At 36.7% G+C, this 27,896-nt stretch overlaps 1 protein-coding gene across 5 annotated transcripts in view; it reads right to left on the minus strand.

Annotated features, from left to right (window-relative positions):
* Positions 1–586: 586 nt before the first annotated feature.
* Positions 587–27,896, minus strand: part of LOC117325315 (mucin-2-like) — a 53,182-nt gene continuing 25,872 nt past the window's right edge. Inside the window, exons 6-18 of one of the 5 annotated variants that reach the window (XM_033881444.1) lie at positions 27,168–27,325; positions 25,894–26,041; positions 25,519–25,622; positions 22,698–22,920; positions 21,258–21,397; positions 18,935–19,091; positions 17,753–17,910; positions 17,337–17,495; positions 15,369–15,456; positions 14,409–14,478; positions 11,773–11,848; positions 11,098–11,172; positions 7,806–8,140 (exon numbers count right to left, since the gene is read on the minus strand). In XM_033881444.1, coding sequence (XP_033737335.1) covers positions 17,810–17,910; positions 18,935–19,091; positions 21,258–21,397; positions 22,698–22,920; positions 25,519–25,622; positions 25,894–26,041; positions 27,168–27,325 — 1,031 coding nt within the window. In that variant the 3' untranslated portion in view covers positions 7,806–8,140; positions 11,098–11,172; positions 11,773–11,848; ... (2 more) ...; positions 17,337–17,495; positions 17,753–17,809. Of the gene's footprint in view, positions 8,141–11,097; positions 11,173–11,772; positions 11,849–14,408; positions 14,479–15,368; positions 15,457–17,336; positions 17,496–17,752; positions 17,911–18,934; positions 19,092–21,257; positions 21,398–22,697; positions 22,921–25,518; positions 25,623–25,893; positions 26,042–27,167; positions 27,326–27,896 lie in introns of those variants that run through there. The other 4 variants (XM_033881442.1, XM_033881443.1, XM_033881440.1 and 1 more) reach the window with 4 other exon arrangements.

Here is a 27,896-nt window from a genome sequence, read left to right on the forward strand (position 1 = left end):
AAGGCAGGATACACAACACTTATTTACCATGTTTGAAATTGAAAAATATTCGCCCGACGGGCGATGGATTCCCGAATTGCTGACATCTAAAGAACAGGCCAAGCATTTGAACTGTGGCGCTAAAAACCTTTGAAAAAGTATGGCAACAGTAACTGGACACACCTTTTAAAATTATTCCCGGGAGACGCCAAGGGTATACTACCTTGAACCCAGAGTCGCATAAATAATCATACTGGGCATTGCTAAAGCAATCCATGTCCCTTTTATACCAGCCCACAGTTAAAATAGAAACAATGATCTTAACCTTGACCCAAAAATTATGAACTTGACCTTGTCCGGGATATGATGGTCCTTTATCAATGTGTGAAATTTGATAAAAATCTATCGAGGATTGAAGCCGCTCGAGCGCTAGCAAGCTTTGGCATTACGAACGTTGGAACAAGAAGAATAATCAGATTATATGCTGAACTTGCTCATCATTCGGCTGAGAAGATTAACAAGTAGTGTGGTTCAGCATTCCACGTATGTAACTTGTGTTTATATCCATTTTGTTGTTCATCACAAAGACATTTTAAAGAAAAGAAAATTGAAGATATTTTGACATTTTATTAATGATATACATCATCTTCATATACAATGAAAACTTCTATGACATATATATGATGCAAGCAAGTTAAATCATATAAATGTACATTGTCAGCTCTCTGGATATAATGGAACACATAATATAGTGTAACTGCATTCACATTGCTATGAATACATGGATTGACAGAAGATTTCAATGACTAGTGTTATCAGGACATATTGGTCCAATCCATGCACGTTAGCTGAATTACAATGCTCTATAATATACATATATGTGTGAAAAGCCTGGTGCAGGGCCATATGGCAAATAACCAAAAGGCATGAACTGTTTATAAGACTTTTTCTAATGCTGACAAGACCTGTTAGTAGAACAGGTAAAATTATCACATCAATTTAAACATACATGATTCTTAATGTTCAGTCAAACTTTTGTTATCTCTGATAACTTGAAAACCCTTTTCAACTCAAAGTAAAAATTCAGTCCTGATTGTGAAAATTCTGTATAAAACATATTAAGTTACCTCAAATACACAAAAAGTCTGTTCATGACCTTTAATGACTTTGAGATAATGAGGTTCCACTGTACCTGAAAACTCCTATCGTAGCTATATAAACAAAGTCAGAGTTTATTCAACCAAAAATTAAACAGTATGTAGCAGTAAAAAACAGTCAACATTAAGAATGTCTGCTGATGTTTAACATTCAATTTTCAGCATGATCATGATCTCTTCTATGAAGAGTACAAAATGTATTCAATTCTACCATATCTGGGCCTTGAGGGGGAGGTTTTGAAATTTCAATAAATTCAACCCCTTTTTGCCCTGCCCCTGGGTAGTGGGAACCATATAATTCACAATTTTGGGCTTTGGCTGACCTGTGGCCAAATTAGCAGGTTTCTGCAAAATTTCATTGATATTCAGGTTCAGTGGTTTTGGAAAAGTTGAAAACGTTACATGATTACGGATGGAAGACAGACAAAAGGCTATCACAACAGACAACTGTGACTTTGTCTCAGGTGACCTAAAACAAGGGCCCAATGGACAGAATCACTCACCTACTATCAAGTGATAATTAAGGACAATTGTATCAGAGACCAGATATAAGATCACAGGGTCTCACAGACATTTGTAAAGGTTTCTTTTAAATACTTTAGCCAATTTAACTCTTTCAAAATTAAATCATGGTCAAGGTCATTCATTTGATCAGACATGGTAGCCCTTTACCCCAGCATGCTACAGCTAGACCTACATCAACTCCCTGCATGGGCCTATTGGTTATTGAGAAGAAGCCTTTTCAAGATTTTTGCCTATTCGACCCCTGTGACCTTGAATGTAGATAAAGGTCATTCATTTGAACAAAATTGGTAGACCTTTACCCCAGTATGCTACCGACCAAATATTAAGTCCCTGGGCCTCTTGGTTATTCAGAAAAAAAGTTGTTTAAACATTTTAACCTAGTCAACCCCTGTGACCTTGAATATCGGTCAAGGTCATTCGATTGAACAATCTTAGAAGCCCTTCACCTCAGCATGCTACAGACCCAATATCAAGTCCCTGGGCCTCTTGGTCATTGAGAAGTTGTTTGAAGATTTCAGTCTATTTGACCCCTGTGACCTTGAATTAGGTCAAGGTCATTAATTTGAACAAACTTGGTAGCCCTTTACCCCGGCATGATGTAGACCTAATATGAAGTCCCTGAGCCTCTTGGTTATTGAAAAGAAGTTGTTTAAATGGAAAAGTTGATACCTTCGGGTAGGTGAGCTAAAACTTTAATACCGCATTTTTAAAATATTGATTTGATGAACACTACGATACTTCAGAATTACATGTAATTATATGTCTTGCCTGTCCCACTTTGTCAAAATAGTAAGTTTTAAGTAAACTACAAAATCCCACTTGATAGTATGGAAGCACCCTGTATACATGTATGCTATAGACAGGTGAATATGATTTTTGTTGAAAAATCACCCAATTCTAAAAATACACAGCATTTTTACTCTAAAAATCTGGTTTTATAATTCCTTCCAATTTGGCTATAAACTCATTTGAAAATCAAATGGAGATGCGATAATCACTTGATTTCAACTACTTAAGATCTAAGGTTTTTAACCAAAAAATAAAGCAAAAATTGAAATGAATATAATCAGTAGGCTGAGTTGCCATTTCCATGCTACAATGCAACTATATTCCCGGTTTAGTTGAAATACATTTGTCACCACCTGACCATCGGTATAGTAACACCACAGTCTCCCTTTCGACTGTGTCACAGGTGAAACAAAAATGTGATAGAATGAAAATGATGATATTGAAATACAATGGCAGCACTAAAGATTGTAAATGAGATTATACTGTGACATACCCACGGTGGATACCCATGGTTGATTGTTCTACACTGTGTAAAATTAGAAATACTACATAAGCTAAGGTTACAAGTAAAATGATGAATATTGCTAGGTAAAAAGACATTCATTTTTATATCACAAAATAATGTATTTCTACAAACTCTTTATTTATACTAATCATACAATACAAACTATATCTGATGAAGTGATACAATTTACACATAAAAGATTTTTACAATTTTAACAATAATTCTCACCATAAGTGGTTACAGAAAATAGCACATTAATAAAAGTATAGCTGTAAAAGAATTCTGATTAAAAATGTACAATATTTGTTATATACATATCAATGATTCTCCCATCCTAGTATATATATACATTGCAAATACTTATACATTGTAATTATTTATACATTGTAGTAATTATTTATACATTGTTATTACCAAGACATTGTTTCAAATAATAAAAGTTGTCTTGTCAATACTTTGTATCAAATCACTCTCAACAAATACATTAGAATTTTAATTCAAAGAAAAATATGAAAATATTATCTTAACAGGAAACAAAACAATAAAATGATGAACATGTAACACTAATATCTTAACAAGGTACATTTTCTTAAAATATGAGATTTTTAGTAGTAACAGATTCTACAACTTAAACAATAGATTTCTGAGAGAGCACTGAAAACATAACCAATCTTGTTATTTATGGCATTAATAACAAACAACAAAAATAAGTTTGAAAATTTCATTGAAGAAATATGAAGTATTGACATCAACATGCACCAAGAAAAAACAATATTTGTGTATATCCCTATGAGAAGAGTAAGATGCATAGAAAACATCACTGAAATACGTAAGTAATATATACAACAAAAACATCTTTGGCTTAAAGACTGACTCAGCTGTTATAGTGTAAATCTGATGCTATACATGGACTCTGCCAACGCTACTTCAACACAATTCATCTGGGTATCGCTTAGAATTGGGACCTCTACCCGTGGGTAAATAATCCACCAGTACAGAGGGCCGGGGTAGAGCCACAACGATGTCTACAGAATTCTTCACCAATACTCAAAACATTCATAAACACTTATCACATATTGAGAACATCCACCACTGGGGTAAAAGTTTGCTAGTATACATGGTATACCGTACATCGATGGTTGTAAAATCTGTGATAATATGGTTGTAAAAACAATATCACAAATATTGCAACAAACATATGGTATAAGCTTACCAGTATACCTTGCTATACCGTACAAGATTTCTTTGGGAAAATTGATGTAAAGCATCTACTTATTTCCATTTATCCCTCGCAAAAATATGTTAATTAAAAACTTCTTTGACAATGAAAGTCATCCTCCACAATTTTTTTGTTCACAGGGCTGAGCCCCTCTAGCCAGAGAGCTTCAACCAATTTAAACTAAAAAGTTACATACAATTAGATATCCACACATCCATATGCTGTGGAAAATGTTAACAAAACTTAACAAGAAACACAATGTTAATAATTATATAATGTCATGCATGTCCTGTCTTCTCAAAGTCCTTAAAATTAACATTCTCTTGATGATTAACCAAGTCCAATTAAACATCAAGTATGGGCTAAAATCACAAGAGAAACCGAGATTCTTTAACTTAGACATGCCTATAAACAGTTTTGGTGATAGCTATATAGCAGCACTTGTAATTATTGAATAACCTGGAGTTTAACACAGATGCTGACACTGGTGGAAACATTGGTCACACGCGAGACAAAAATGATATTGGATTTGGTAGTAGTATTTTTTTGTGCCTAGGAATTAATAAAAATATATGCTAATACAAAGGTATTGTCTTCATTGAGTACATGTTATAAAAAAAATGAATTATGAAGTAATGAAAAATGACATGAATAGGATTTCATTAGAGATAAAAACAGCTTGTATTTTATGTTGTAAGTATGAGGAAGTTTTCCCTACAACACATTACTAGGCTGCTTTTATCTTCACCCTACACGATCCTTCTGACCTGTGATTACACCACTTCATGTCACTCCATTAAGTTGTTTTACAACACAAAGCACCGGTAAGTTTAAGCATAAATCCATAAAAAAATTGGGCAAAAAAATACCAGCAATAACAATAGAATATCTGGTTTCACACTCAAACTCTTTTTATAATAAGCACCCATCTCTTGTACCAGGCTCCCCGTATTATGATCATGTTCAACTTTGGGGCGAATTTTGATGAGTTGCTGGCTCAACCAATCATGAAAACTAAGCAGACACATTTGTAGAGTGAACATATGGAGTAGTCGAAAGTAAAGTCACATTTGTGAAGTCAACATTTAGTGAGGTTGAAGTTGAGTCAACATGTGGAGGTCTTGAAGGACATGTAACATTTGTGGAGACAACATATGGAGTAGTTGATGGACCAGTCACATCTGTTGAGCCAGCATATGGAGTAGTTGGTGAACTAGTCACATTTGTTGTGGAAACATATGGAGTAGTTGGTGAACTAGTCACATTTGTTGTGGGAACATATGGAGTAGTTGGTGAACTAGTCACATTTGTTGTGGAAACATATGGAGTAGTTAATGAACCAGTCACATTTGTTGAGCCAGCATATGGAGTAGTTGGTGAACTAGTCACATTTGTTGTGGAAACATATGGAGTAGTTGGTGAACTAGTCACATTTGTTGTGGGAACATATGGAGTAGTTGGTGAACTAGTCACATTTGTTGTGGAAACATATGGAGTAGTTGGTGAACTAGTCACATTTGTTGTGGGAACATATGGAGTAGTTGGTGAAGTAGTCACATCTGTTGAGCCAACATATGGAGTAGTTGGTGAACTAGTCACATTTGTTGTGGGGACATATGGAGTAGTTGGTGGACCAGTTACATTTGTTGTGGAAACATATGGAGTATTCAGTGAACCAGTTACATTTGTTGTGGAAACATATGGAGTAGTTGGTGAACTAGTCACATTTGTTGTGGGGACATATGGAGTAGTTGGTGAACCAGTCACATCTGTTGAGTCAACATATGGAGTAGTTGGTGGACTAGTCACATTTGTTGTGGGGACATATGGAGTAGTTGGTGAACTAGTCACATTTGTTGTGGGGACATATGGAGTAGTTGGTGGACTAGTCACATTTGTTGTGGGGACATATGGAGTAGTTGGTGAACCAGTCACATCTGTTGTGGGGACATATGGAGTAGTTGGTGAACTAGTCACATCTGTTGAGTCAACATATGGAGTAGTTGGTGAACTAGTCACATCTGTTGTGGGAACATATGGAGTAGTTGGTGAACTAGTCACATCTGTTGTGGGAACATATGGAGTAGTTGGTGAACTAGTCACATTTGTTGTGGGGACATATGGAGTAGTTGGTGAACCAGTCACATCTGTTGAGTCAACATATGGAGTAGTTGGTGGACTAGTCACATTTGTTGTGGGAACATATGGAGTAGTTGGTGAACCAGTCACATCTGTTGTGGGGACATATGGAGTAGTTGGTGAACTAGTCACATTTGTTGTGGGGACATATGGAGTAGTTGGTGAACCAGTCACATCTGTTGAGTCAACATATGGAGTAGTTGGTGGACTAGTCACATTTGTTGTGGGAACATATGGAGTAGTTGGTGAACTAGTCACATTTGTTGAGCCAACATATGGAGTAGTTGATGGACCAGTCACATCTGTTGAGCCAGCATATGGAGTAGTTGGTGAACTAGTCACATTTGTTGAGTCAACATATGGAGTAGTTGGTGAACTAGTCACATCTGTTGTGGGGACATATGGAGTAGTTGGTGAACCAGTCACATCTGTTGAGCCAACATATGGAGTAGTTGATGGACTAATCACATCTGTTGTGAAAACATATGGAGTATTCAGTGAACTAGTCACATCTGTTGAGCCAACATATGGAGTAGTTGGTGAACTAGTCACATTTGTTGTGGAAACATATGGAGTAGTTGGTGAACTAGTCACATCTGTTGAGCCAACATATGGAGTAGTTGGTGAACTAGTCACATTTGTTGTGGGGACATATGGAGTAGTTGGTGAACTAGTCACATTTGTTGTGGAAACATATGGAGTAGTTGGTGAACTAGTCACATCTGTTGAGCCAACATATGGAGTAGTTGGTGAACTAGTCACATTTGTTGTGGGGACATATGGAGTAGTTGGTGAACTAGTCACATTTGTTGTGGGAACATATGGAGTAGTTGGTGAACTAGTCACATTTGTTGTGAGAACATATGGAGTAGTTGGTGAACTAGTCACATTTGTTGTGGGGACATATGGAGTAGTTGGTGAACTAGTCACATCTGTTGAGCCAACATATGGAGTAGTTGGTGAACTAGTCACATTTGTTGTGGGAACATATGGAGTAGTTGGTGAACTAGTCACATTTGTTGTGGGGACATATGGAGTAGTTGGTGAACTAGTCACATCTGTTGAGCCAACATATGGAGTAGTTGGTGAACTAGTCACATTTGTTGTGGGAACATATGGAGTAGTTGGTGAACCAGTCACATCTGTTGTGGGGACATATGGAGTAGTTGGTGAACTAGTCACATTTGTTGTGGGGACATATGGAGTAGTTGGTGGACTAGTCACATCTGTTGAGCCAACATATGGAGTAGTTGGTGAACTAGTCACATCTGTTGTGGGAACATATGGAGTAGTTGGTGAACTAGTCACATTTGTTGTGGAAACATATGGAGCAGTTGGTGAACTAGTCACATTTGTTGTGGGAACATATAGAGTAGCTGATAAATAAGCCCCATTCTGCAAGTGTCCTTTATTCCCTATACTACCATTATTACCATCTATTTGTGTGTAATCTTGGACTTCTGAGGAACTGGTTTCAGTAGCAGGAGTTGGATTTGGTTTTTCAGCACTGGGAGTGTTTGGCTTCACATGTTTGTTGTCAGTTATACCAGTGTTATTTTCAATCTCTACAGGGTTACCATTATCTATCACAAAAGCTGCTATTATTGAATTAGGGTCAGAGTTCACCTCGTGGGAGTTACTCTCCTCTACTATCTGTATGTACCCATCAGTCAGTCTGTTGCCATGTGGACTTGGTTCATCCTCTGGGACAGGGTTCAGTATGTTGGGAGATTCTGGCTCTGTAACCACACTACCACCTCTACCACTGTCAATACTTATCTGTTGAGTAAGTAGCTGCTGTATCCCATTAGTCTGGCCAACACATTCCTGCAATAAACCACAATGTACATGATTAAACAGTAACAACTCACTCGTACCAAAACAAAGCGTGCCTAACAAGAGGCTAATGAATTTAGAAATAATTCAGTTAATTTGACTCTTTTTGGCCCCACCCATCAGCCCAGGGAGTAAGTCAGAGCCAACATGTGCATACCATCAAAATGTCATCCAATGCTGATAATGTTAACTTAGAATGAATTCCAATAGAAACAAACTACTCAAATATGTGTTTTCCATGACAACCTAGAGTCGTGAAATTCACAATTTCAGTAAAGCAGCTCAAGACCCTTCCATGCATGAAAGAGTATTTGAATCTACCTTATTTGGGTTTTGATTTTAAAAATTTCAGTTGATTTGACCCCGCCCCTCAGTCCCCTGAGGGTGGGAAACATATGATTAACAATTTGGCTTGACCTTTGGCATGGACAGTTTCTGTGAAATTTCATTGAAGGAGATTCTGAGAAGTTGAAAATGTAAATTGTTTACAAAAACAACCCATGATGATAGACAAAAGATAAGAAAAAATTCTGAACATCAATAATGTTTATAACAAGAATTACATGTAAACATATGTCTCGCCTGTCCACTTTGTCAATATTGTAAAGTTAAAGAAAACTTCAAAATTCACAAAAATTTCAATATTTTTCTTTCTAAAATACAACTTAAAAAAATCCCTTGATAATATGGATGCACCCTGTATACATAATAGACATGTGTGAATACTGAATGTATCACAAAACAAATATCAGGTAATCACTAATTCTCATAATTCACAAATGCAGTGTAGCTTCTTTAACTTTCTTATATAAGTATATACAAATTGTACATATATGTTTTTCAATGATGCTACTTCACTTTCTTTCACTTTACCTAATCTGTTTATCAACATGCACATCTTTATACCTCTGTCATTTCACTTTACATTTATTTATCAACAAGGAATAATTAATCCTTTTGTTATCAATAAGTAATACTTTATCCTTTTGTTTATCAACAAGCACTATTTTATCCCTTCATACTTTCAGCAGTTGAGTAAAAACAATAATGGGGCTACCATAACTGAAATGAAAAAGGATTAGCTGACTTTAAAAGATAGCAAAGGGAGGTAATACCTATTGACTCAAACTTGATCTGTAACGCATTACATTGAAAATGAATGTCAATATCCAGCTTGAGATTGTACTACAGTTGTAAGTGGAAATGTATGGAAAACATAATTGACTACTAACCAATACATGTTTTGAACTTCTGAATTCCAAGAGTTATAAATTCAATATGAAAGGAATGATCCGCCACACCTCAATTTTATATAATCTGTAGACATATATGATCTCTAGATGTACCTAATCAATTATGAGTCTATCTCAAAGTATGACAAAAACAAGAAGGACAATTTGGATACCTGTAAAAACTTAAGACTTAAGTTTAATAAACTAAAACTTTGAAAAAAGTTTGAGGGGGCAAATCAAGTGACTGGTTCTGTAGCCATTATGAAGTATTGTTCTGAGAAAAGTGACAGTAAACATTAACTATCAAAATTTAAGATACCTGCACCACTTTTTAATGACCAATTTAAAGGGAATAAAAGTCTCCCATGTGAAACTACATGCCAACAATGGACTTTTATCTTTGATGTAGGTCAAAGTGACCTACTTTTGATACACGATGCACCACCTCACCTAGGTGAATCAATGTCCTAAAGTACAAGTTACAAGTAAAGTAGAGAGCCAGTATAGGTTCCAGTAGTTGGGGATTAATAAGCTGATTATAGGTTGAGGTGAGTGTCAAGGCAAGTGCTGTTAGTGAAATAGGAAAGAATTATTTATTCATTTTAATGTTTAATAGTAACTGTTGAAGCTTCCTTTTCAAACAGATATTTTGCCCAAAATCTTGAGATGGTGGGCTTGTTTTCAAATTGCCCTTAATCTGTGGTCCTTCCGAAACAACAATCCTTGTTATTACTGTTTGCTCAGAAGTATAGAAAGGACACTTCTCAAACTTTGTAGGTTTTCCTTGGTCCCATTCCAATTCCATTTTTTATCTGATTGGACAGTAAGATGAGTAATCAACCATCTTGAATTTTGACATTTGAAATTTGTAATCACTATTTCTTGAAAAATAATGGCAGGACATTTCTCATACTTGACATACATTGAGGTTCCTCATGGTCCCTTTATTAAGTGTCATCATTCAATTTTGGGAATGTCTTGGAATTTATCAATTAAATTTTATTACCACTGTTTTTTTTTGGTTTTTTTTTAAATATCGCAGCTATTTTTTATAAGTATTGTATGAATATTTCTCAATCTTTATATTTAGGTTCCCTTTTGCCTCCAGTTGTGTCAATTTAATTTTAAGTCTGATTAAAAACAAAAGGCAGACAGGTAGCAATCTTGAATGTTTACAGTAACTGTTGAAGGTTGTTATCACTATTTCTTGAGAAGTACTGGAAGGAAATTACTTAAAGTTCATCTAACATCAATCAATTCCAATATGGCTGCCTGTCAGCTTTTTTCTATCTCTGATCAGTTTCAAAACATTAGTTACTCACACCATGGGACTAAAGGGATTAACTACACATCAAATTTGAGAAAGACCACATCAGTTTTTCTGAAGAAACTTTCAAACTTTCAAATTCCAAGATCGCTTGCTGTTGGTCATTTTGTTTTTGTCATCAAAATTAAACAGTTACAAATATTGACCAAGAGGAACATACATATCAAGTTTGAGAAATATCATTTTAATACTTCTCAGGAAATAGTGATAATGAGGACTGATTGTGTATGGAGGACACAGTATGGACATGCTTATGGAGATTTCAAAAGAACATCATCTGATGATGGTGGGCTAAAAAGTCTGAAGAAATCAGTAAGTAGAGACAATAATGAATAAGAATGTATAGAAACACATTTCAAACAAGAAGATTTCTTTTTCAGTATTCCTACCTCGAAATCCGTACTATACACGTATGTATTCTTGTCCATCAATGAGTAATATACATCAGAATGCGATGTGTTTCTCTGGTAAGAAATACCAACAATATTCATATAGCAGCATTTCTGATTGGATATTAACTATAACTTTTATAGCTTCAAGGCACCGCATTTCATATGTCACAACACAGCAACTAACATGTCTGAGCAAAACGTATTCCTCGACAAAGTGACTCACATGAAAAACATCTGATTTTAATAACGGACATTTAACAATCTTTAAATCTACTGGACAAAGTGACTCACATGAAAAACATCTGATCTTAATAACGGACGTTCAACCATCTGTTAATCTACCCCTGGACAAAGTGACTCGCATGAAAAACATCTGATTTTAATAACGGACGTTCAACCATCTGTAAATCTACTGTTGGATAAATTGACTTACTTTAAAAACATCATATTTTGATAACGGATCAGGTATGTAGAAGGATTTGATTTTGTAGGAGATTCTGTAAGAGCTAGCGATGAAGTACTCTGTATCGTGGTTACATTGACACACTGATGTAAATCACAACAGGAAATATCTACTGACTTCAGGTAGAAACTTCTAGTGACATCTAGAAAACATTAGGAAGTATTTTTGAGTACCTTTCTTTATTGGTTGTGATTCCCAACTGTACTTACCATGTGTATATTTCCTGGGCAGTAGAGTATCTCTAGAATTGTCAGTAGACTCTGAATTAGTGTGATCGCAGGATCCCTGAACAGAACAAAACAAAATCTATACAATGGAAAGCACACAGTTACAGAATACTTCCACAAATTTGAAGTGCTAGAGTGAAGACCATTACTGTTAACGCTTGAAATAGTACACTATATAACATAAATGTACGCATGTAATTTCTTTCATGGTTTTGAGTTTTTGAAACATTTCTTGGCTACAAACTTTCTTGGTTAGCACAAGCAATATATAATAATACATAAAACAGTTTTTGTTGTATTTATATTCATTGTTCCATAACAACCACAACAACAATAAAGTTTATACACATCAAACATTTCATGATACAGCAAAATAAAACAAGAGGCCCAGAGGGCCTGTATCGCTCACCTGGATTTCATGAGATATGAAACAAGAATATGATTAAGTACTGTATATTTGTCACTGGTATTGCTATATCAATATATCATACGCATTTTATATGGATCGTGAGGTTTTTATGCCAAAAAATGCATTAATCCATGAAATGAAATTGACTTTTGGCGCAACCCCATAGGGATGCTACCACACAAATGTGAGTGATTTCCATTGCTTTGTTTCAGAGAAGAAGTTGTTTATATCAATTTAACCAAATTACGCCCCTTTTGGCCCCGCCCCTCAGCCCCCAGGGGATTGACCCCGTCATTTGTACAATTTTGAATCCCTACCCCAGGGGGATGCTACCAGGCAAATATGAGCGATATCCATTGCTTCGTTTCAGAGAAGAAGTTGTTTATATCAGTTTAGCCAAATTGATCCCTTATGGCCGAGCCCCTCAGCCCTCAGAGAGGTCGACCCCATCATTTGTATAATTTTGAATCCCGACCCCAAAGGGATGCTCACAGTCAAATAGGAGCAATATCTATTGCTTGGTTTCAGAGAAGAAGTCGTTAATATCAATATAGCCCAATTGACCACATTTGGCCCCGCCCCTAAGGCCCCTGGGGGTCAGCCCCATCATTTGTACAATTTTGAATCCCAACCCAATAGTGATGCTGCCAGGAAAATATGAGCGATATCCATTGCTTGGTTTCAGAGAAGAAGTAATTTATATCAATATAGCCTAATTGACAACATTTGGCCCCGCCCCTCAGGCCCCTGGGGGGTCAGCCCTATCATTTGTACAGTTTTGAATCGCCATCCCATAGTGATGCTACCAAGCAAATATGAGCGATATCCATTGCTCTGTTTCAGAGAAGAAGTCGCTTATATCAATATAGCCCAATTGACCACATTTGGTCCCACCCCTCAGGCCCCTGGGGGGTCAGCCCCACTATTTGTACAATTTTGAATCCCCACCCCATAGGGATGCTTCTGACCCAATTTGGTCAAATTCTGATATGTGGTTATGAAGAAGAAGTCAATTGTTGACGGACGGACGGAGGGGACGACGGACGACGGACGACAGGCGCTACAGTATGGCATAAGCTCACCTTGGTCCTTCGGACAAGGTGAGCTAACAAAAGTACTGTCATTGGTACAAAGCTCGCCTCATATTGTATATCAATATACCTCACACTAACATTAGGGGGTGGGTTCACCAACTGAAATCTATATTGTATATCAATATACCTCACACTAACATTGGGGGGTGGGTTAACCAACTGTAATCTATATTGTATATCACTATACCTCACACTAACATTGGGGGGTGGGTTAACCAACTGTTATCTATATTGCAATACACTGATATTTTCACAAAAAATATTGCAATATTTATAGGTAAAATAGACATAGTATGAATTAGGTTTTGCAGTGTGGTAAGCATTGAAATTATAATTATTATGAAACATGTTCAACTCATATAGTTAGCCACCATTTTTGAAAAAAATCAAATATACAAAACTTTCAAATTTTTTTTTTTTTAAATAGGTTAAAAGTCATAGGGTCTACAATATTCATGCAAGAATGTGTATGTCCAGCTGCCAGAGAAACGACTCAAGTTGAATAAATGAATTCAAAAATACCTTACATTGTTTTGTTTTCACTTGCATTATTATGATAGGAAATAATGACAAATGTTTCTATATATACACATTATCATCATACTGATAATAAGTATCTTCTGATTGTGTACATAAACAGGAGGCCCAGAGGAACTGCCTCTCCCAACAATGGTTCAAACTACATGTGAACCAAATCCTATCATTCTTAAAAAAAAATATTAAAAAATAAAAGCTTTTTATGCTATATTCCCCCTATTGGGTCCCCTTTCTCCTGCCCCAAGAGTGCAACATTCTTTGTTTATACATTAGATTTCCATTGCCCAATCATGCTCCAGACCAATTTTTTTCAAAATCAATACTTTCATTCACTGGACTAGTAGGGATTCAAATGATCCACCTCAATTTCCCCTATTGGGCCCCTCCCCTTTAGCCTCAGGGGAGCCACACCCTCCATTTATACATTAGATCTCCTTCGCTAAATGATGCTCCAGACCAAACATTCTGTTAACCTCAGTATGACATTGTGTTGTATTGGGTGTACATCACTTTCAGTTCACATGTCATTTATAAACAAGACTCAGTTTAGACACTAGTATTCCCATGATAATCATTACCTCAGTTTCCACAAAAGGAGTATGAATCTTGTATGGTTCTCTGCATTCCATACATCTCTTCTTCACCACTCTATCAAAAAACAAAGAAATGTGATCATGTTTCTGACAAAATAAAGAGCATTTCAAAGCCTATGCTATCCTGACAGTACTGTAATAATACCCTAGTACTGTAATAATACCCTAGTACTGTAATAATACCCTAGTACTGTGATCACACCTCAGTTACCACGACAGTACTGTAATAATACCCTAGTACTGTAAAAATACCCTAGTACTGTGATAATACACTAGTACTGTGATAATACCCTAGTACTGTAATAATACCCTAGTACTGTAATAATACCCTAGTACTGTGATAATACCCTAGTACTGTGATAATACCCTAGTACTGTAATAATACCCTAGTACTGTGATAATACCCTAGTACTGTAATAATACCCTAGTACTGTGATAATACCCTAGTACTGTAATCACACCTCAGTTACCACGACAGTACTGTAATAATACCCTAGTACTGTAAAAATACCCTAGTACTGTGATAATACACTAGTACTGTGATAATACCCTAGTACTGTAATAATACACTAGTACTGTAATAATACCCTAGTACTGTAATAATACCCTAGTACTGTAATAATACACTAGTACTGTAATAATACCCTAGTACTGTGATAATACCCTAGTACTGTAATAATACCCTAGTACTGTAATAATACCCTAGTACTGTAATAATACCCTAGTACTGTGATCACACCTCAGTTACCATGACAGTACTGTAATAATACCCTAGTACTGTAATAATACCCTAGTACTGTAATAATACCCTAGTACTGTAATAATACCCTAGTACTGTAATAATACCCTAGTACTGTGATCACACCTCAGTTATCAAAGTAATGGGACCATTCCACCTTGACCATATCAATTTGATTAACTTGTGAATGCATTCCTTTAACTTACCTACACACCAGTATCAAGCCAGCAATGATGAAGACCATCAGGAAAGTAGAAGCTATGGAAATACCTGCAATTTCTCCACCTGAGAGGGCTGAAAAAAACATCATAAACAACTGGTTCAATAGCTACAACTGTAATTTGATTATTTTTAAAAATAGTTCTATAGTCAAACATGCATACTGCAAACAGAGAACTGATGACCTACAGTACAGCCTACCATTGTTGGTGTTTACAATACAACATAACCTACAGCTGACCATTGTTGATGTCTACAACACAACACAACCTATAGCCTACCATTGTTGGTGTTTACAATACAACATAACCTACAGCCTACCATTGTTGGTGTTTACAATACAATATAACCTACAGCCTACCATTGTTGGTGTTTACAACACAACATAACCTACAGCCTACCATTGTTGGTGTTTACAACACAACACAACATACAGCCTACCATTATTGGTGTTTACAATACAACATAACCTACAGCCGACCATTGTTGGTGTTTACAATACAACATAACCTACAGCCTACCATTGTTGGTGTTTACAATACAACATAACCTACAGCCTACCATTGTTGGTGTTTACAATACAACATAACCTACAGCCTACCATTGTTGGTGTTTACAATACAACATAACATACAGCCTACCATTGTTGGTGTTTACAATACAACATAACCTAGAGCCTACCATTATTGGTGTATACAACACAACACAATTAGTGCAATCAATGATTGCGAAAGCTCACCGGCGGAAGCAATCACACTATGCATTCATTTTTTTATGTATGTATAAGCATGTCATTTTGAAATTGTATGTCACATAATATCGCTCCTAGACCTCTAATGGATGTATCAACCAAATAAGAAGGGCATGGACTTACAAGCTTTTCAAAACTAACCCCCAAAATCTTTAAAGTGAGTTTTTGTGTCAAAAAAAGTAAGTCCACTAAATAGTAAAATGCCAAAATGCCAATTTTTTCTGCATGATTTGCCACAGCATCACTCCTGGATTTCTAATGAATGTATAAACCAATTAGAAGGGTGATAGGTGTATACTTTTGGACTTACCCCCAAAACTTTAAAGTGAGTTTTGGTGCAAAAAAAGTTAGTTTTGGTGCAAAAAATGTTAAGTCCACAAAATGGTAAAATGCAAAAAAATCCCAATTATTTTCTGCATGATTTTGCTATAACATCACTCCTAGACCTGTAATGAATGTATAAACCAAATTAGAAGGGCATGAGGTGTATACTTTTGGACTTACAAGCTTTCCAAAAACTTACTCCAACAAGGCGCCGCAAAGCTTGGCTTTATCCCCCGCGCCCCGCAGTTGGTATGAAAACCCAAATACATGTATATATCAAGCTCAAAGTAAGAGTTATTAAGGAAAAAGTAATTTTGTATTTTTGATTAAGTCTTCATAGTGACAGATAAAATACCGAAATTGGAAGGTCCGTAATAGCAAAAGGCACAACTAGGGCATTAGTCTGATATATACAGAAAGTTTCAAGGAGCTGCGTTGAACGGTTATGGAGTTATAGCCCGGAAACAAAAGGAAACAGTAATTTGGTATTTTTGACTAATTTCCATGGTGACAGAAAAAATACCAAAAATGGGAGGTCCGCAATAGCAAAAGGCACAACTAGGGCACTAGTCGGATATATACAGAAAGTTTCCAGTTGAACGGTTATGGAGTTATAGCCCGGAAAAGAATCTCGGACGGACGGACGGACGGAGCCCAATTTAATATCCCCGCGTATAGTAATATAACGCGTTTTGCGGGGGATAAAAATTTTAAAAGTTTTGTGGTGGGACGCCGACGCCAGGTTGACAGCATTAGCTCTCGGTTATTCGTAACCGGTGAGCTAATAACCTACAGCATACCACTGTTGATGTTTACAACACTACATAACCTACAGCCTACCACTGTTGATGTTTACAACACAACATAAACTACAACTTACCATTGTTTGTTGGTGTACCATACTTCATGTCACTTAGGCGGCTAGTCTGTGATGATGAAGAGCTCAACATTGTCACACCAAAACGTACATCTTTCTCTAGATTTGTGATGATGTATTCTGTCTTCGATGTGGATGGGATTACCACCGATTGCCCTGGACCTTACAAGATAAAAAAATAGAAACTAACTTGTATATTGATGTAGTGTTATATACATGCACTGGTCCTCCTTGTGACAATCTCACATTATATCTTATCTACTAGTTAGGCTTTCTTGTGTGACAATCTCACATTATATCTTATCTACTAGTTAGGCCTTCTATGTGTGTATTTATGTTTGTTAGTAAGGCTTTTTAGTAAACAAAATTGACATAGATGAGCTTCGTAACAACAATACCATAGAATGGTGAATACTTACCACTACACTGATTCTCCTGTTTTTTGTTGGTTGGACACCATGTGACAGTAAAACTTCTCACATAAGGTTGTTGGTTGTTGCATGCGATAGAATCCCACGATATCCGTAGCTATTATCTCCAATGCTGTCATCGACAGAGAACTCAGGTGGATTTGGGGCTGAAGTGAAATTACATAAAAAGTGTTATTAATTAAGAATTTCCTCAATAGTCAAAATTCAAAATGGCCACCTGTCAGCCATTTTGTTTTCTGATAAGTCTCAAAATTAAACATGCATAACTATGGACCGAAAGAGACCTACAAATGAAATTGGAGAACCGTCAATAGATTTGTTCATTTAAGACACCATGCATTTCAGCAAATATTTTGGAAACAGAGCCAGAGTGCTGAGCAATGTGTATATCACATATGTCAGGGTGTTTACATGAAATCTCTTTATCATGTTTATTGACACGAGACAAATGTTCCAAAATGGAATTATATCTTTTGTGTTTGAGATTTAAATTTGCAAGAAATGTAAGTAGAAAGATTATTAAGTGTTTGTTTTGTTCTGTTGGCGACAATATTCATACCGAGCGACACCAACCTACCACTCTACACTGTTTCGCCATCTTGTCGTACATTTTTTATGTTTCCAATGCATATCGAAAATCAAGGATAGTCAGTGTCCATGCATATTTTACCATCATCAAATTCTATTTCATCATCAAATTCTATTTCATACGACTCAAACACCAGATTATTCTACCTTTCATTGACAACACCTATTTCATTCAGTTACTCTTATGCTGACGGTCAGCAAATCTGGAAAATGTGGCCATGTTGATGTTTTTGATTGTCAGATAAACAGTAGTACATGATCAAAGGCCACAGGTTAGCCAATCAGATTTGATGGGAGTTAGAAACAACCAATCGGAGGCTTTCAAAGTGGTGTATAACCACCTCTCAGCCATTTTGTTCTCTGATTGTCTCAAAATTGAACATGCACAACTATAGACTGACCAAGGGGAACCTACAAATGATATTTGGAAAAATACCTTCCGATAGTTAACAAAAAAAAGTGATAACAAGGCCATGACAGTTTACAGATGGAATGAATCACAAGAGACCACAAAGGAACTGCTGCTTCAACAGCCCGCCATCAGATGATGGTTTGCTAGAAATATTAAAGTGGTCTACTTACTTGCAGTGACAACGTAAACACAGCTCTCAAACGTAGCAGCACTGGCAACTCCAGCCCTGACGAGTGACACACCAAACAGGTATGTCGTGTCAGACTTCAGGGACAAAGTTTGGTGGTGTGTACGGGGATCAGGGACAATCGCCTTCTCAAGCTCACTCTGTGAAAATAACATTGTAATATTTAAAACCCATGAAATGTAAGAGAAGTTTACCCAAAATTGTGAACTATCTGTGTTTGTATGCATTTGTTGTAATAATTTTGACAACATTCACTTGATTATGCCTGAAATATTTATCACTGAAGGAAATCTTATCAATTCAAGCCAGATGTTGCCCATGTGCTGTTATCATACTACTGATGATGTGGTAATATCTGTCTACCAAAGACTGTCAAATCTCCACTCCTCAGAACTTAGTCTAGTTTACTGTTATACTACTGATGATGTGGTAATATATCTGTCTACCAAAGACTGTCAAATCTCCACTCCTCAGAACTTAGTCTTGTTTACTGTTATACTACTGATGATGTGGTAATATCTGTCTACCAAAGACTGTCAAATCTCCACTCCTCAGAACTTAGTCTTGTTTACTGTTATACTAGTGATGATGTGGTAATATATCTGTCCTACCAAAGACTGTCAAATCTCCACTCCTCAGAACTTAGTCTTGTTTACTGTTATACTAGTGATGATGTGGTAATATATCTGTCTACCAAAGACTGTAAAATCTCCACTCCTCAGAACTTAGTCTTGTTTACTGTTATACTAGTGATGATGTGGTAATATATCTGTCTACCAAAGACTGTCAAATCTCCACTCCTCAGAACTTAGTCTAGTTTACTGTTATACTAGTGATGATGTGGTAACATATCTGTCTACCAAAGACTGTCAAATCTCCACTCCTCAGAACTTAGTCTTGTTTACTGTTATACTAGTGATGATGTGGTAATATATCTGTCTACCAAAGACTGTCAAATCTCCACTCCTCAGAACTTAGTCTAGTTTACTGTTATACTAGTGATGATGTGGTAATATATCTGTCTACCAAAGACTGTCAAATCTCCACTCCTCAGAACTTAGTCTTGTTTACTGTTATACTAGTGATGATGTGGTAATATATCTGTCTACCAAAGACTGTCAAATCTCCACTCCTCAGAACTTAGTCTAGTTTACTGTTATACTAGTGATGATGTGGTAATATACCTGTCTACCAAAGACTGTCAAATCTCCACTCCTCAGAACTTAGTCTTGTTTACTGTTATACTAGTGATGATGTGGTAATATATCTGTCTACCAAAGACTGTCAAATCTCCACTCCTCAGAACTTAGTCTTGTTTACTGTTATACTAGTGATGATGTGGTAATATATCTGTCTACCAAAGACTGTCAAATCTCCACTCCTCAGAACTTAGTCTAGTTTACTGTTATACTAGTGATGATGTGGTAATATATCTGTCTACCAAAGACTGTCAAATCTCCACTCCTCAGAACTAAGTCTAGTTTACTGTTATACTAGTGATGATGTGGTAATATACCTGTCTACCAAAGGCTGTCAAATCTCCACTCCTCAGAACTTAGTCTTGTTCACTGTTATACTAGTGATGATGTGGTAATATATCTGTCTACCAAAGACTGTCAAATCTCCACTCCTCAGAACTTAGTCTTGTTTACTGTTATACTAGTGATGATGTGGTAATATATCTGTCTACCAAAGACTGTCAAATCTCCACTCCTCAGAACTTAGTCTTGTTTACTGTTATACTAGTGATGATGTGGTAATATACCTGTCTACCAAAGACTGTCAAATCTCCACTCCTCAGAACTTAGTCTAGTTTACTGTTATACTAGTGATGATGTGGTAATATACCTGTCTACCAAAGACTGTCAAATCTCCACTCCTCAGAACTTAGTCTTGTTTACTGTTATACTAGTGATGATGTGGTAATATATCTGTCTACCAAAGACTGTCAAATCTCCACTCCTCAGAACTTAGTCTTGTTTACTGTTATACTAGTGATGATGTGGTAATATATCTGTCTACCAAAGACTGTCAAATCTCCACTCCTCAGAACTTAGTCTTGTTTACTGTTATACTAGTGATGATGTGGTAATATATCTGTCTACCAAAGACTGTCAAATCTCCACTCCTCAGAACTTAGTCTTGTTTACTGTTATACTAGTGATGATGTGGTAATATATCTGTCTACCAAAGACTGTCAAATCTCCACTCCTCAGAACTTAGTCTAGTTTACTGTTATACTAGTGATGATGTGGTAATATATCTGTCTATCAAAGACTGTCAAATCTCCACTCCTCAGAACTTACAGAACAGTCTTGCTGTGACCCAAGCTGCTTGCAGTAGACCACATTGAAACTTGTGAGGGAGTCCGCGGGCCAGGGCACAGTCCACGATATGTTGTAGATTGAGGCATTACGCTCCACCATAAGTACTGGTTGTGAAAAACCTGGAACAACAATAACATATTTACTGTGAGGTATTACGCTCCACCATAACTACAGGTGGTGAAAAACCTGGAACAACAATAACATATTTACTGTGAGGTATTACGCTCCACCATAACTACAGGTGGTGAAAAACCTGGAACAACAATAACATATTTACTGTGAGGTATTACGCTCCACCATAACTACAGGTGGTGAAAAACCTGGAACAACAATAACATATTTACTGTGAGGTATTACGCCCCACCATAACTACAGGTGGTGAAAAACCTGGAACAACAATAACATATTTACTGTGAGGTATTACGCTCCACCATAACTACAGGTGGTGAAAAACCTGGAACAATAATAACATATTTACTGTAAGATATTACCAAATTTTTATTGCACCTATTGTTTTCTCTGTGTTGTATCTCTTCATTCACTTTGATTATCAGTTAAACAAGAGGCCCAAGGGGCCTGAATTGCTCGCCTGGATATTTGAGCGATCATTGGGAAACACAAGATGTCATTTAAAGAGGTTACCCTTCTTCCTCTATAGGGCCTCGACCTTCCTGTCTTTGGAGAGCCAGGATCACCACTTTTTTTTACAATTTAACCCCCTTCACCCAAAGGCACTTATTATCATTTTGTCAATGACTACCAGCAATTTAAAACATCCACCTCTAATTCCAATATTGGATCTTACTTCTCCTGTCCTATGGGGTCCAGAGTCCCCTTTAATTACAAAATATTGTCTGCTTCCCCCACTGGATGATGCTAACCAAATTGGGTACAAAAAAAAATCAGTACTTTATGACAAGTAGCGATTCAAAGGTCTTACATGTACCTATATTTCCCTTGCCTTACCTGTGGTGTTGATGATGTGGAGTGGTGAGTACCTGTGTGACTTACCTGTGGTGTTGATGATGTGGAATGGTGAGTATCTGTGTGACTTACCTGTGGTGTTGATGATGTGGAGTGGTGAGTACCTGTGTAACTTACCTGTGGAGTGGTGAGTACCTGTGTAACTTACCTGTGATGTTGATGATGTGGAGTGGTGAGTACCTGTGTGACTTACCTGTGGAGTGGTGAGTACCTGTGTGACTTACCTGTGATGTTGATGATGTGGAGTGGTGAGTACCTGTGTAACTTACCGGTGATGTTGATGATGTGGAGTGGTGAGTACCTGTGTAACTTACCTGTGGAGTGGTGAGTACCTATGTAACTTACCTGTGGTGTTGATGATGTGGAGTGGTGAGTACCTGTGTAACTTACCTGTGGTGTTGATGATGTGGAGTGGTGAGTACCTATGTAACTTACCTGTGGTGTTGATGATGAGGCTGGAGTGGACAGGTGAGTATCCTTTGATGGTTGCAGCAGTGATGGACACATTGTAGAGTTTGTTACAATGGAGGTTCAGGTTTGTGTTGCTGTTGTTTGTGTTTAAGAGTATTTTCTCCGTAGTAACACCCCCTGGAGACAGGTCTGTGATGTTAACACTGTACCTTGTGATCAAACCATTCCTGTCCTCCTTTGGTATCAACTGAAGCAATAAATTGTATATTAATATAATGTAATAAATTAAATAAATACAGACACACCTCTATTCCTGTTGAAAAAGGAATAAAGATAGGTAAGGTTCAGTTGAATAGAAAATAAAGTTACAGTAACTTGTTTTCCAGATCCAAAATCTAAATTCAAAAAGCACAGCTAGGGAACAAGGGGAACCTACACATGAAGTTTGAGAAATATCCCTCCAGTACTTATCAAGAAATAGCAAAAACAAACTTCCATTCTCAAAATTCAGGATTGCCACCTGTCGGCCATTTTGGTTTTCTGATTAAAGATTATATTAATATAGACCTACATCTATTCCTGTTGAAAAAGAAAATACAGTCACAGTAAGATAAATAGGAGATAAAGTGTTATGGTAAGTTGAATAGGAGATAAAGTTACAGTAAGTTGAATAGGAGATAAAGTTTTAGTAAGTTGAATAGGAGATAAAGTTACAGTAAGTTGAATAGGAGATAAAGTTACAGTAAGTTGAATAGGAGATAAAGTTATAGTAAGTTGAATAGGAGATAAAGTTACAGTAAGTTGAATAGGAGATAAAGTTACAGTACCGTAAATATTCGGGTATAGTGCGCACTCGCGTATAGTGCGCAGGTACGTTTTTGAGGTTCATTTTCAAAAAAAAAAAAAAAAAAAAAAAATTTTTTTTTCAATATTCAACTGAGCGGTAGAAATCTAGATGAATTCTAAAGCATGAGATGATAGGAATTTGTAACTTATGAAAGCTTATTTACCACATTTAATTGGAATCACCGGTCAGATTTGACACATTGGATTGACAGGTTGTTTACATTATACCGCGACAGGCCTAGTCAGCTTGCAAATTGTAGCGGTCCCATCTACGCTGTTGTACAAACAAAATAATTAATCCTACCCTCAATTACCTTGTGATTTTCACGCAGGTATGATCTCTTACAAGTGTTGTCTGTCCACGAACATACAAAGCTAATTAAGCTCAATTATAACAAGATTGACTAGTAAGCTGACTGCTACGTAATGTAACACAGGCCGCCATTTTGTATACAGTACGGAAACAAGTCTGCTGTCGTCGTGCTGGTCACAACTTTTATGTCAATGAATTAACATATGTAATGGATAAATCTACAGTGCAGACAATAAATAAGAGTACCCCGGTAGTTTTCACAGTCAGATCGTATTTTATATGGCCAGTTGGTCAGTGACTGCCGCATGAGATCAAGGCATTAGTGTTACCCTTGCCTAATTGCGCATGCGTGCTGTTACAGCTTCCGTAAATAAACAAGTTGAACGTTATCAGTTTCTGGCAGCACTCTGGATTCATAAGATGATTAATTTAGAAGTATGAAATAACTAAGTACTGCTATATCATTTCAAGTTTTGTTTGATGTTAATTGAGATGTTATACATCGTTTTGGACCTGAATACGGGAACATGCTCAAGTGAGATTGTATGTGTACGGAACGTGTGGCTCACGATCGCGATCGACTTAGATAAATCCACGTAATTGCTGATAAATACACAATTTCAAGGAATTAAACATCAAAATAACTATTCATTTCTTTGATTATTTGTTAACTATTACTTTCTAAATGCTTTATATATGTAATATATATATATATAAGTATTAAATCAATCCTGCTGTGAAAGGAAACGATCACAAATCTCAGTCAAATCACATTCATTCTGACTGGGAAAAGGCTTGTACTTGCGTATAGTGCGCAGTGGTCTTTTTCACTTGTCAATTTTTGAAAAAAAGTGCGCACTATACGCGAATATTTACGGTAAGTTGAATAGGAGATGAAGTTATAGTAAGTTGGATAGGAGATGAAGTTACAGTAAGTTGAATAGGAGATAAAGTTACAGTAAGTTGAATAGGAGATCAAGTAATAGTAAGTTGAATAGGAGATAAAGTTACAGTAAGTTGAATAGGAGATAAAGTTACAGTAAGTTGGATAGGAGATAAAGTTACAGTAAGTTGAATAGGAGATAAAGTTAAAGTTGAATAGGAGATAAAGCTACAGTAAGTTGAATAGGAGATAAAGTTACAGTAAGTTGAATAGGAGATAAAGTTATAGTAAGTTGAATAGGAGATAAAGTTATAGTAAGTTGAATAGGAGATAAAGTTACAGTAAGTTGAATAGGAGATAAAGCTACAGTAAGTTGAATAGGAGATCAAGTTATAGTAAGTTGAATAGGAGATAAAGTTACAGTAAGTTGAATAGGAGATAAAGTTATAGTAAGTTGAGTAGGAGATAAAGTTATGGTAAGATGGATAAGAGATCAAATAGCAGTAAGTTGAAAGAGATAAAGTTATGTTAAGTTATGCCCAGTAGCAACAGACTCACAATGCTAATGGTTAATTACTGATCACAAGAATTGGTTAGTTCATTAGTCCATACAGAGACAAAAGTATCCATCTATGATTTCTGGGATTTCAATTTTCACAGTTAGCCCATTTTTAGTCAAAACGATTTGTAATTCCTTGTCAGTATGAATCATCAAATCAGAAACTTACTAGGAAACTATCTGATGTGAGGTACCAATCTCATATTATCTCACCACTTTATTGAGTCAAAACAAGTATACACACCTTCCAAAATACCGTCGAAATCATTTCCGCATGAGTCCCTTGTTTGTTGATACATGGTTCTGTAAGATGTCTATATCCAACCATCTCGGGGGCTGCCCTGGGAACTATCAACAAAAATAATTACTTACAAGAGTGAAATAAATGGTTTATAAGCAAGAGTTTGTTTATAATCAACACACTGAACCAATGGCGATATCACACAAACTGCTTCACAGTATTTCAATAACAGATCTACATGCTCAGCCTTTTTACTATAGCAAGGAAAACAATATGTCAAAAAAACAAAACAAAACAAAAATATTTCTAAAACTTGAAAAAATACCAATCATTTTGGCAAGACATATTTTTACAATTAAAGTGTAGATGAGGACAAACCATCTTGATCAGTGCGGAATTGATGGGTGACCGAGTCACTCCAGTAGCCCTTCACTGCAGCCCTGTCTGGGTGGACAGCGATAGTAAACTCATACAGCATGTAGGGAGTCAGCTGACATACGGTCACATGGTCTCCATCGCTCCACACCTGGGAATACAAACAACAAAGGCTTGTTCTATACTTATTGCTTCAATCATCACTGCCCCAGCTTCAAGCTATAACTGAATCATTGTCAAGTTTTTATGATGTCCAGAAAAAAATACTGGTCTGTAACAGACTACACAGACACAACAGTAAGGAACACTACACCGTATTATTGTGTGACGGGTCTGTAACAGACACGACAGTAAGGAACACTATACCGTATTATTGTGTGACGGGTCTGTAACAGACACAACAGTAAGGAACACTATACCGTATTATTGTGTGGCGGGTCTGTAACAGACACAACAGTACGGAATACTATACCGTATTATTGTGTGACGGGTCTGTAACAGACACGACAGTAAGGAACACTATACCGTATAATTGTGTGACGGGTCTGTAACAGACACAACAGTAAGGAACACTATACCGTATTATTGTGTGACGGGTCTGTAACAGACACGACAGTAAGGAACACTATACCGTATTATTGTGTGACGGGTCTGTAACAGACACGACAGTAAGGAACACTATACCGTATTATTGTGTGACGGGTCTGTAACAGACACAACAGTAAGGAACACTAACATTATACCGTATTATTGTGTGACGGGTCTGTAACAGACACAACAGTAAGGAACACTATACTGTATTATTGTGTGACGGGTCTGTAACAGACACGACAGTAAGGAACACTATACCGTATTATTGTGAGACGGGTCTGTAACAGACACAACAGTAAGGAACACTATACCGTATTATTGTGTGACGGGTCTGTAACAGACACGACAGTAAGGAACACTATACCGTATTATTGTGTGACGGGTCTGTAACAGACACAACAGTAAGGAACACTATACTGTATTATTGTGTGACGGGTCTGTAACAGACACGACAGTAAGGAACACTATACCGTATTATTGTGTGGCGGGTCTGTAACAGACACGACAGTAAGGAACACTATACCGTATTATTGTGTGGCGGGTCTGTAACAGACACAACAGTAAGGAACACTATACCGTATTATTGTGTGACGGGTCTGTAACAGACACAACAGTAATTAAGGAACACTATACCGTATTATTGTGTGACGGGTCTGTAACAGACACAACAGTAAGGAACACTATACCGTATTATTGCGTGACGGGTCTGTAACAGGCGAGTACTGAATTCTGAAGTGCTTCTCTCTAGAAGCGGCGATGTTTTTATCGTATACCCAGGTCAGCAGTAGACAGGTGCTCTCGTTGGTGAAAGTTTGGTTGAATGATTTCACTGCATTAGGCTTCACTGTAAATGTGACACCAGAATTAAAACAACAATTACATCACACAATTACAAATTTGTGTACCCAATTTCTAGTTTTTGACCATAATTATGATCATAGTGTATGACCTTAAGGTAGAAATTCTTTATTCTCCTTAGCTTCATATTATATTGTGTGACCTCGATGTAGAATTTCTATATCCTCCTTAGCTACATACGATAGTGTGTGACCTTGAGGTAGAAATTCTTTATTCTCCTTAGCTATATATGACAGTGTGTGACCTTGAGGTAGAAATTCTTTATTCTCCTTAGCTTCATATTATATTGTGTGACCTCAATGTAGAATTTCTATATCCTCCTTAGCTACATACGATAGTGTGTGACCTTGAGGTAGAAATTCTTTATTCTCCTTAGCTACATACGATAGTGTGTGACCTTGAGGTGGAGTCTCTCTGTCATCCTTATCAGCGTATCATAGTGTATGACGTTAAGGTAGTCTACATTTCTTTGTCCTCCATGGATACGTATGATAGTGTGTGACCTTGAAGTAGATTTCTCTGTTCTCCTTATCTACATGACATATCAGTTGCTAATC

The sequence above is a fragment of the Pecten maximus genome, chromosome 4 (assembly GCF_902652985.1).
Source record: "Pecten maximus chromosome 4, xPecMax1.1, whole genome shotgun sequence".
In the NCBI taxonomy this organism is placed as follows: domain Eukaryota; kingdom Metazoa; phylum Mollusca; class Bivalvia; order Pectinida; family Pectinidae; genus Pecten; species Pecten maximus.